The 12,273-nt window shown below is 32.6% G+C and overlaps 1 protein-coding gene across 1 annotated transcript in view; it reads right to left on the reverse strand.

Annotated features, from left to right (window-relative positions):
• The window catches only part of LOC126880056 (uncharacterized), an 81,111-nt gene that overhangs the window by 18,467 nt on the left and 50,371 nt on the right, over positions 1 to 12,273 (reverse strand). The window contains exon 2 of the mRNA XM_050643710.1: positions 1,319 to 1,510. Within this exon, the coding sequence (XP_050499667.1) occupies positions 1,319 to 1,484 (166 nt within the window). The 5' untranslated portion in view covers positions 1,485 to 1,510. The remainder of the gene's footprint in view (positions 1 to 1,318; positions 1,511 to 12,273) is intronic.

The raw sequence follows: 12,273 nt of genomic DNA on the forward strand, positions 1-12,273 counted from the left end.
TTCAACTTTTCGACATAAATGGTGGGAAAGAAAATTGTTGGAAATGCAATTTCCTACAATTTTTTTGGCACAATTTTTTTATACGACCAATATTCTCCGAGTTAAGGGGGAAAATAATGGAAGCGGAGGGGAAGCATAGTTATTGAATTGTCTCATTTATTATTAACTTTACGACATAATTGTACATGAACAAAAATAAAGAGAATTATATTTTATACCATTTTTGAAACTTCCAATAAAACATCAACCAAACTAAATATATAAAAGACATAAAAAGACATTATATGCATTAAGTTCACTTAATTTTATTAACTAGCGGGTTTTATTGGTTGAATTTGTCTGTCGGTGTTTTAAGTTTTATATCAGCTAATATATCGTGATGTTTCATCAATTTTTTTTTAATTTTGGACCCTGTTGTTGGGAATTTTCCCATTTCCCCCCTTGTAGACACGCCACTGGTTCTCTCGAAAAATTGTAGTAAATCGTAATTGCAACAATTTCAGTTCTTACACTTTTTGTCGAAAAGTTGAAAATGGCGGAGATATTGTACAAAAACAATTGCTACAAAATCAATCAGGTCTTACGCTCGCACCTTTACCACATACGTACTACCTTAAATATTGATTTTATCAAAAAAATGTATGGCATCAAAATTGTACAAAATTTAATTCTATTCATTCCTGTATAGGTATATATTTGTTGTAAAACTAATAATACACGAGATAATTCAATAATTCAATAATTATGCTACAACTGTCACAATTTTCCCCTCCTAACTCGGAAAATATCGACCGCACGAAAAAATTATAATATATGAAATGATAGAAAATCGCATTTTCAACAATTTCAGTTTATACACCTTTTGCCAAAAAATTGAAAATGGCGGAGATATTGAGCAAAAACGGTTCTCATTTAAAATCAAGATGGCGGCTAACGCAACGGCGGAATTCAGTCGAGATTTTAAATTTATACTAATGTTGACCCTCCCTAAAGATTAGAAAAATAAAATTTGGAGCAGCTCCTAATGCAAGGTCAAATGCTATCCCGACTGGGCTAGAATGACAGCTAAAATGTACATTGAAAGATTGATTTAAAAACCAGATTTAAATACAATCGAGCACTTATATGACGTTTTAAAACATCCTATTCGGAAAAGAAATATAATTCATATGAAACTGAGAGGGCTAAGGATTCCAAAAAAAATTCAATTCACATGATAATTTCAAAATATTCCATATTTTTGCCCATGAGTGTACTAATATATAAATCTCAATTAAAAAACTAACAAAACTTTATGTAAAAAATACACTCGACTTACCTGTAAACCCACCGCAGAATAGTTCATTGTCATTATAATTAACTGGATTGGGAAAGCCGAACCTCCACATTGAGTTTCTCGCTGGAGGTTCCATAAGCCTGCCATGACTCATTACTAATTCGACCAAGTTCAAAGTGAACAATATTACCGATAAAGTGCTAAACATTTTATCCGTTTAAGTTGATTTGGGTCCTAAAAAATAAATACCATAAGTTTACAGTTTACCGCCCGTGTTAAAGGGGAAAAATAATTAATTTCAGCAACAAAAATTTAAAATAGACGTCGATTAAAAAGTATATAGTGATGAGCGCGCTAATAACCGGCAAAATAGCGCAAAAGATGGAAAACATAATTATTAAGATGTGAGATAAAAAGTATATGAATCTAGAGGAATGAGGTATGAGTAATATCAAATATCTACCAGTAGCAGTAAAAATTGGTAGTAAAATGTCCGAAAAAGTCAAAATAATACAGGGGTATCAGATTCGAATATGATAGGCCTTATTAGTTCATCCATGATGATATTGACCACAATATCGTTATGGACTGAATGCATGTCATTGTCATTACATGAATATGTAAACAAATTTTGTGGCTTATTCTCAACTAACATAGTAAACTGATATAACAAAGTATTACTTTGTAAAATTAAAATAATAATTCTGCTGATTTATGCGTTTTATTCACTTTGTAAAGATCTTTATTGTATTCATAGTGTGCAGACCCTCCTGAGAAATTATTATCGTGTTGTTTAGCAGCACAAGTATACAGTGCCGACAAAAAATCTTTACAAAGTAAATAAAACGCACAGCTCAACAGAAATATTATTTTTCTACGGCCGTGCTAAAAGAGCCACTTTCACGCACGTATTTCGTTTCCGAAAGTTGCATTTTCACGCACGGCGTGCGTGAAGGTAAATTTTCCCGCACGGCGTGCGGGAAAGTAAAATACCTTTTAATATGGCATTATAATATATTATAATACATGCAATAAACTAATATTTAGATATTATTTACTAATTTATTTCAAATTTATCTTACTATGTTCATGTTTTAATGAAATTAGCGCGATTATTTTTTTCACCTGTCAAATTCTGACGTTTTTGCTTTTTCAGCCAATCACCACGCGTCGTTCTAGCCAATCATTGAGTGTAATACTGATAAAACAGCCTCTTCCTTGATAAAACAGTCTCTTCCCTGATAAAACTTAAGGTACCCTAAATTTCACATAATACGTTACGAACGACATTGGAAAATCTCATATTAGTTATAAAAATTGTGTTTTTAATAATTGTTCATTTTCGATTTAAACAGTTTTTTATGTATTCGCGGTGTGCAAGTACTTGGAAGCGAAACGAGAAACGACCGTGCGCAAGTCGCGGAGAAATATTGCAACTATCTTAAATAATTCATATTGTCAATTGAAATTGTCAAATTGACGTATATTTCATACCTTCTGTCATTGAAGCAGAAAAATTATATATTGCTTCACAATATTGATATGATATGCAATTATTATATAAAGGTAAATTTAATTAATTGTATTTTGCTTGCAGTACTGCATTTTAATAACTAATTTTATTTACTACATACATTTGTTTACGTTTGCATAACATAACCTGCATCTTATTTTTTCTTCTTATTATTTTTTTGGGCTATGGCCTTGACAATTATCCAGCAACCAGGACTAATATAATTGGCCAATATAATTAAAAGTGCGAATAAAAGTACAGAGCGTAGAAATAGAGGTCGCTTTGCCGAACTTGCACGGTCCCAATTAACAATATAATAAATAAATTGGTTCATTTTTAAATCATAAAATAATTTATCTATAACCTACTTAAGACATTGATCCTAGTTGTCTTAAAAATATTTAACAGATGCCCGTATTTACATATTGGTTCACAAAATAATCTTTTCAAATACCACTCGTCCTCTAAATTTTGCTTGATAAATTTTTTCGTTTTCATACTTAAACTTCGTTATTTAGGGTAAAATCACTCAAACAAGTTTTCGTGAAAACAAAAAAATTTATCGATAAAATTTAGAGGACTCGTGGTATTACCTTTGATAATTCGAAGAAATAAAATTATTTTGACATAATATTTTAAAGTCACATCAGTAGACAATTACAATGGTTTTGAATCGTCGTCATGGAAACCAATATCGTCGTCTTGGTAACCCATTATATTGAAAGTTTGGTTTTGACAAACTTGTCAAAGAATTAGTTTGTGTATTTTCACTTCTAAATAAAAATTGATATAACTCTATTTTTTGTGGCTTTTTTCCAAACGTACGGCCCTAGAAAAAATATTGTTCCTAACGCATGCGGAAAGTGTCTTCCCCGCACTCGACTGCTTGCCCGAACTCCGCTATCGCGTCGTTCGGGTCAAAGGCAGTCTCGTGCGTGAAAGTATCACTTTCCGCACTAGTTAGGAAAATAACTATTTCATTTTATAAATTAATACTTTGTCATTTCACTTTACCCATTTAGTTGGGAATAAGCCACAAAATTTGCTGATTCTGTACACTATTATATGCATAGGTAGAGCGTATCCTCGGGGTAAACCGCATACTATAAAGGTCTGGATCCCGCGTATGAAAAAAAAAGTTGATTAATAGCAAGTTGAAAATTTATTAATAGCTTAAGGGTGCCTAGTCGGATAAACTTTGATATATGGGAACACTGGAACAGGGGCAGTTTTAATTGTGGAACAGGTTAAAAATTTGGAATGGTCACACCACCAAAACGGCACATTTATTTTTTCCGACAGAACAGACTTAAACTCTTCGAACAGAGATTAAACTCTCATGCAAAAATCAGACTGGTATTTATCACCAAATGGGCGTTTTAATGAGTGGAACATGTAGAATATGTCAAATGACAGAAATTATGACAGGTGATAAATAGCAGTCTGATTTTTGCATGAGAGTTTAATCTCTGTTCGGAGAGTTTAAGTCTGTTCTGTCGGACAAAATAAATGTTCCGTTTTCGTTGTGTGACCGTTTCAAATTTTTAACCTGTTCCACAATTAAAACTGCCCCTGTTCCAGTGTTCCCATATATCAAAGTTTATCCGACTAGACACCCCTAATACCCTATTAACAAATTTTTAGGTTGCTATTAATCAACTTTTTTTTCATACGCGGGATCCAGACCCTAATAGTAGCACCGTTAATTCAATAACTATGATACAGAGGAGACTTGATAGTATATTATTAATTTTACTAGAAAATTTTAAATACAAATAATATTACAAATAAATATTACAAATAAATATTACAATAACACCCTCACCGGCACAAAATTCCGCCACCCAAAATTTTTGATTAAGTTTGACAATTTATAACTTTATTATTTGTGCTCCAATTTTCAAGATTCTTGCACTAGTTTGTAGGTATACATGTATTGATATCGTTTGGTAGTATTCCGGTAATACAAAAATTTAGCTTGCATGGCATTATACAGGGGTGAATGGAAGCGTTGTATTTTCCACTAACTTTAAAAACTTCTGTGAAAAAATTGAAATGCTGTTTTTTTTCATAGTCCTTTCATATTATCCCGGAGGCATCACTAAAATTTTGTTTGTTAAATTAACCGAATGTCGCTTTTCTTGTACGAGCTGTACCATTTTTTGTAAATAAAAACACTGATGGACTCATAAAATAGAGGTTGGATTGATAAGATTAGAATGGCCCACATGCAGCCTAGATATCAATCTTATTGAGCATATATGGGATGAATTAAAGAAAGCTATTCGCCGTCATCCTAGGCCTCCAGAAAATTTGGTACAGTTATGGCCCTGGTAGAGGAATATCGGGCTATTCCCCGGGCAAGGATAACACATCTTTATTCAATGCCAAACAGATTGCGAGCAGTCGTTGCTGCAAGAGGTGGACATACCCGGTATTGAGTTATTTTGTTTTGTTGTTAATTTTGTTTTGTTTTGTTAATTTTAGTGCGTTTGATATTTTTAATTAAAAAATTCTTCCAAGTAGTGTTTTTACTTACAGCTCTTACAAAAGAAGGGATATTCGGATAATTCAAAAAACGGATTCTTAGTGATGCCTCCAGGATAATACAAAAGCAGTATGAAATAAAATCATGCCTCCGATTTTCCACAGAATTTTTTAAAGTTAGTAGAAAATACTACGCTTCCATTTACCCCCGTATAATGCCATCTCTGCAAAAAATTTTTGTTACAAAAATCGGAGTACAAATAAGAAAGTTATAGATTGTCAAACTTAATCAAAAATTTTGGGTGGCGGAATTTTGTGCCGGTGAGTGTAGAAAATCCATTAAAAATTTAAATTCCTAATCTCAAACCATTTATCTCTTCCAAATTTTGCAATAGCATTAAAAATTTTATCAACGGCTTCAGTAATCGTAGCAAGTGGTTAAAAGTGGCAAAGTTAATTAAAACACATTTTAAAAAAACTATGATACAGACGAGAATGGATAGTCCAGTATTAATTTTAATAGAAAATGTTATATGTAATAAATTAGATATTATATTACTAATGATATTAATAATATTCTACATAAATATCTACAATAATCCTACAAGCCATCCTGCAAGCAAAATGTTTGGAAATCGGGCTCAGGAAGAAGAACGTCCTGGTTTAATAATCTTAGATCCTGGTTCAACAGCTTTCAACAGCAATCTCTGCAGCTTTTCAACGCTGCTGGTTTCCTATTGTTTCCTATTCTGTGCTACAGATAAGATTGATTGTCATGATCATCGCTAACATTCGTCACGGATAGGCACATAAAGAATAAAGAACATAAAGAATCATATAAATTGTGTTGTTTTAGTAAATTTTGAATAATTGCAAAAGTTGAAATAAATAAATATAATTAAATTAAACAAAAACGAGTCAAACAAACCTAGAAATACTGCAGAGATTCCAGAACAAAGTCCTTAGGACAATGCTGAATATCCCTTGGTACGTGCCAAACTATGTGATAGAGCAAGACCTCAAGTACTAGGGATGGGAAAAACCTACCGGTTTAAACGTAAAACCGGTTTTTTAACTTTGCAATAACCGGTTTTACCGGTTGTTTTTTTGTCCCGGTTATAACCGGTTTTTTCTTTTTAAAGTAAAAACCGGTTATTTGGTTTTCACGGTGATTAGGATTAGGTTAGGTATTATTTTGGATTCCAATCATAATTATTATTCTCAAGTAATTATTCCAAACAAAACCATAATTCAAATTTTATTTTATTTTATAAATACAGAAGCAAACTGAAAGTGCAATCTCACATCAGCCAGAACGATGTGTAAGTTATATTATAATATTTCCTTGAAAAGGTATTTGTAATCATAATATTTACATAAGAAGTGATCTGGTTGAATTAGACGCAAACATCATCTATTTTTCACACTTAACTCTTGACATTGAAAGTGGGTGAATGACTTTTTCTGATTACCAAAAATAATGCTCTGACTATGTAAAATCGAATTACTGATCACGAATACGAATCTCCAAGAATTTCCCTACGTTTTCAAAATGATACACCCATACAGGAAGTATTAAATCAGTTAAAATGTACCTATTCTACAAATATACAAACGTGTTAAAAGTAATACATGAGAAATTTTTTTTGATGGTAGTAAAAATAAAAGATAAATTGAATTATCCAATTTATTTTTAAGTAAAATATTTATGTTATATTATTTTTTTAAATCCCATTCCAAAGAGTCTGGGAAATTTTTTATAAGTTGAAATGGTTGAGGATTTTTTGGGTTTGGGAGGAGAGGATAATTGGTGGGTATTTTAGAGGATTATATTTTTAAATGGTAAATTAAATTTGCATCATTAATTGAATACAATAATTGCATATTATATTTTACTCTCATATATTCAATGACGACAGAACCTGAATTATTTCAGCGCTCTCTGTTGAGCAGTAGTATAATAATAATTTTGGTTTACTATTCTCTACATCTGACTACTGAAATCCACAAATCTTTGGAATTCACACAAATCAAATTTTATTTCGATCCAATGTATATATTATTCTTAGGCTATATTCTATTTAATACTAATCAATAAATAATAATAATAAAATAATAAATAAATATATTAATTAATAGAATAAAATGGTTTTATTAAAAATTGTGTTTTATTTATATTGATATTGATTTTCTTTCGATAGTACTAATTTTGATCATATTGTACAAGAATTCATCTGTACTCAGTAGATATATGTTAAAAACACCCTGTAATTATCTACGATAATTACTTTCAGTTATTTATGTCATCATAACAATATTACAACCTTCATTCGATTATACAAATATTGTTATCCTAGATCACGATTCACTAATAATTGCAGAGTCAATTATAAACACTTTTCATGGTCGATGCTGAATAGGCATTTCTAAATATATAAACAGCAAAACTAGAACAAGGGAATTCTTATTATTATATTAGACATTCGTCATTCTATTTTGTGATCAGACGTAATATTTCCACATTAAAGATAGTGTCTCTTTTTCTTCACGAGACGTTCTTTGGGTGCGGTGCTACCAGCTTATGCTCATGCGAGTGTAAATAAAACAACTCAACAAGTAAAAGCGTATCAATTATTCCACCCCTCGGATAAGGGATAACCACCCTCACCGGGAGCAGATAGCCTTAATGCCAGGGCTGTCATATGGCGATCCAGACCAGACGTGACCTGATGGATCAAGGATGGGAGGAAAGTCATCCAAGGATGAACTCCAGGAGAACGGAGTGGTGAACAGCAACTTTATCGTCAAGAATAAGGACGTCAAACCCGATACGGAGCTGAAGGTGCTGCTTTACGGAATTACGGCTGTTCTGATTCTTAGATTGGCGTGGTCGTTATGGAAGGCCCACAGGAGGAACCTCAAAAGGAACATTCATCGTGGACTGGCGAGATCAACAGCGAACATTGACGTGTAAAAGTGGTAAGTCCATATTAGCTATTTTTATGGTATTTCCTGGTTAATATAAAGTATAAAGTATAAACATTATGTGCTACCTTAATTACATTAATATATGTTTCAAGTTTACCTATTTTTACTTAATTATTCTATTCTATTACCAATATTTATCAATATACAAAGATTTTTTTACCCTCATATTAAGTTATTATAGGACGCAATGATACAATTTTATATGATTTTTTTTTACATATTTATCAACGTATACTTTATCCTTGCTGACTTTTATTCAATTATTATTTGACTACTGATGTTTAGTACATTTTTGCAATTTTTTATGATTTTAATATTTGCTATCGTAAATATACCTATCAAAATAAATATACGATATATAACAAATATACGCTATATGCATAATACATTTAAATTATTATTCTAACTACTTATTTACAAGGGTTAATATAACGTTATTTATTTTTGAATTTTTTATTACCACTGCAATTTTTACATATTTTTACCATATATTGACGTATTATTTTATCTCCATATTTTTTTACTATATATCTATATACTACATATCTATATACACCGTAAGACTATCGAATTTATATTTTCGCTAAGAAGTGCAGGAGCTGAAAAAAAAATTATGTATAAATGAGTAGCAACAAAGTTACTTGGGAAGATTTTGTCAAAATAGTTGAGGAAATTGCACAAGAAATAGACAGGCAAAGCAGAAGAGTCTTAAAGAAAAAAGTTCCGAAACCTAAGGACATAAAGGAAGAAGTGACGACACAGCTAATTAAAGCTTATAACAAGTTCACGCAATTGACTAGGAAAAACTGGGAAGCACTTTCGGACAAACAAAGGGAATCGTGCAACAAATATTTTGGAAAAATCAGAGACAAAGTTATACGATCATTTCAAGCAGTAAATGTGAGAACAGTGGTTCCAAGTTCAATACATCAACCAATCGACAAGGAAGTTGAAGAGGAACAAAGCGATGAGGAAATAGAAGAAGGAAAAAGCGACGAGGAAGGAGAAGAAGAAATAATTAACGACGGAATAAAAGAGGAAAAAGGTGACATAAAACAAGATATAACAATATTAAACATGGCTTTGACAATCAATCAATTTTTGAATATCGCAAGCAAGACATTGCCCAACGAGTTCGATGGAAGCGCAGGGAAATTACAACCATTTTTAGACGCATTAGAACTACTTGGAAAATTGGCAGAAGGTCATGAAGACAAAGCTGTAACGCTAATAAAAACGCGACTCACCAATAAGGCTAGGAACCTAATAACCACAGAAGATACGATTCCACGGATAGCTGAGGCACTAAAGAAAGAATTAAAAGGTGATAATCCGAAGAATTAATAGCCAAATTAGCCAAAAAAAGGCAAGGGCATAGAGATGCAGCAGTGTACGCATCTGAAGTGGAAGAGTTAGCAGAACAATTAAAAGTAGCATACATAGCGGAAGGAATGCCACTTGACTCAGCAAAGAAATATACGACGGAAGCAGTAGTAACAACAATGAAACGAAACGCTAATGCAGAGAAAGCTAAGCTAATACTGGAAGCAGTTAACTTTACATCACCGCAGGAAGTAGTATCTAAATTTTTGTCGATCGATACGACTGAAGAAAATGCACAAGGAAGAGTCTTAAATTATAGGACAAACTACGAGAATAGGAGAGGACAGCAGCAATACAGAAGAGGATACCATAACAAATATGACAGAGGAAGAAGAAATAACTTCGGACAACGGAACGAAGGAGAAGCAACGGACAATCAACGAAATTATTCGAACAGAGGATGCAGACAATTTAACAATCAAACATACAGAGGAAACCAGAGAGGCGGACGTAACAGGAACGTAAGGTTACTAGAAATAGAGGACAGTCAAGAAGAGCAAGAAAACCAGCAGTTGGGGTTTTGAATGAACAAGAAGTTGGAAGCACACAGGCAGAAATAAAATATAACATTTACAACTTCGACCTAAACCTAACGAACTTTGTACGAATGAAAACAGGAATTCTTGAAAACACAAGCACTTTTATCATAGACACAGGAGCTGACATTTCAATACTAAAATGTTCACAAGATTTTATGAAGGAACAGGTGAAACCAAACACAAAGGCGAAAATAAAAGGAGTCACTAAAGGAGAGTTGCAAACAATGGGAGAAGTTGGGACAACACTCGAAGTAAAAGGAACTCGATTCGAACACATCTTTCAATTGGTAGAACCTAACTTTCCAATTCCAACAGACGGAATCATTGGGAGAGACTTTATTTCTAACTTTCAATGTATACTAGATTACGCAAACCTTAAAATGCACATTAAAGAGGACAACGATTGTTACATTAGTACGAAAATTCTGGATAATATAGACAATGACACCATAATAATACCGCCTAGATGTGAAATTAACAGAATCGTAAAAATTTTTCAAACGTTAAAGAAAGACAGGATAGTGGAACAGCAAGAAATACAACCAGGAATATTCATAGCAAGAGCAATTATTTCAAGTAATAATCCATACATCAAAATTTTGAACACAACGTACGAAACAGTAAATGTAGACGCAAGCACAATCAGGACGTTGGATATTAAACTATTCAATATATATAGGCTAGTCAACGACAGCAAGGACAGGAAAAAAGAATTACGAGAATCACTGAAATTAGACATACCAGAATACATACGAGACAACTTAGTATCGTTATGCGAGGAATATTCAGACATATTCGCCCTAAGGCATGATATGTTAACCTGTAACAATTTCTACGAACAAAAACTAAGAGTTAAAGACCAAACTCCGGTATATATCAAGAATTATAGGACACCTCATGCGCAAACAGAGGAATTAAATCGACAAGTACAAAACCTAAGAGACCAAGGAATCATAGAACCATCTACATCCGAGTACAACAGCCCAGTAGTACTGGTACCGAAAAAAGCTATAGATGGAGGAAAAGCATGGAGATAATGCATAGATTTTAGAAAACTGAACAAGAAGATAGTTACAGACAAATTTCCATTACCAAGAATAGATTCGATATTAGATCAACTAGGAAGAGCAAAATGGTTTTCAGTTATAGACTTAATGTCGGGCTTTCACCAGATACCATTAGAAAAATCATCGAGAAAATACACATCGTTCAGCACAGAAAATGGAGCATTTCAATTTACCAGATTACCTTTTGGATTAAATGTAAGCCCAAATAGCTTTTCAAGAATGATGTCAATAGCATTTTCAGGATTAACACCAGACAAAGCATTTCTTTACATGGACGATATCGTAGTAATTGGAATATCCGAAAAACATCACTTAGACAACCTGAAAAAGACATTCGAGACATGTCGAAAATTCAATTTGAAACTTAACCCAGGAAAATGTCAATTCTTTAGAAGGGAAGTAACATATTTAGGGCATGATCTTTCTCAAGAGGGAGTATCACCAGACAAAGCGAAGTATGCAGCAATTGAACAATATCCGACACCTAAGACAGCGGAAGAAACAAAGAGATTTGTAGCATTTTGCAACTATTACAGACGTTTTATTAAAAATTTTGCGGAAATATGCAGACCACTCAACAAATTATCGAGGAAAGGAGTAGAATTTTCGTGGACCGAGGAGTGTGAAAAAGCATTCAAAAAGCTTAAAGCATCTCTGACGAAACCACCAATTTTAAAATATCCTGATTTCAACAAACAGTTTATCTTAACAACAGACGCATCCAATGAGAGTTGTTCAGCAATCCTAAGTCAAGATTATAACGGAATTGACCTACCTATAGCATATGCATCAAGAAGTTTTAGTAAAGGAGAATGTAATAAACCTATAATCGTTAAGGAATTACTAGCGATTCATTGGGGAATTAATTATTTTAAATGTTATCTATATGGATCACCAACATTCAAAGTAAAAACAGACCATAAACCTTTGACACACCTATTTGCAATGAAAGAACCAACCTCAAAACTCACGAGGATCAGATTAGACCTAGAAGAATATGACTTCGAAATAGAGTATATA

This window comes from Diabrotica virgifera, chromosome 2 (genome assembly GCF_917563875.1).
Source record: "Diabrotica virgifera virgifera chromosome 2, PGI_DIABVI_V3a".
NCBI lineage: Eukaryota > Metazoa > Arthropoda > Insecta > Coleoptera > Chrysomelidae > Diabrotica > Diabrotica virgifera.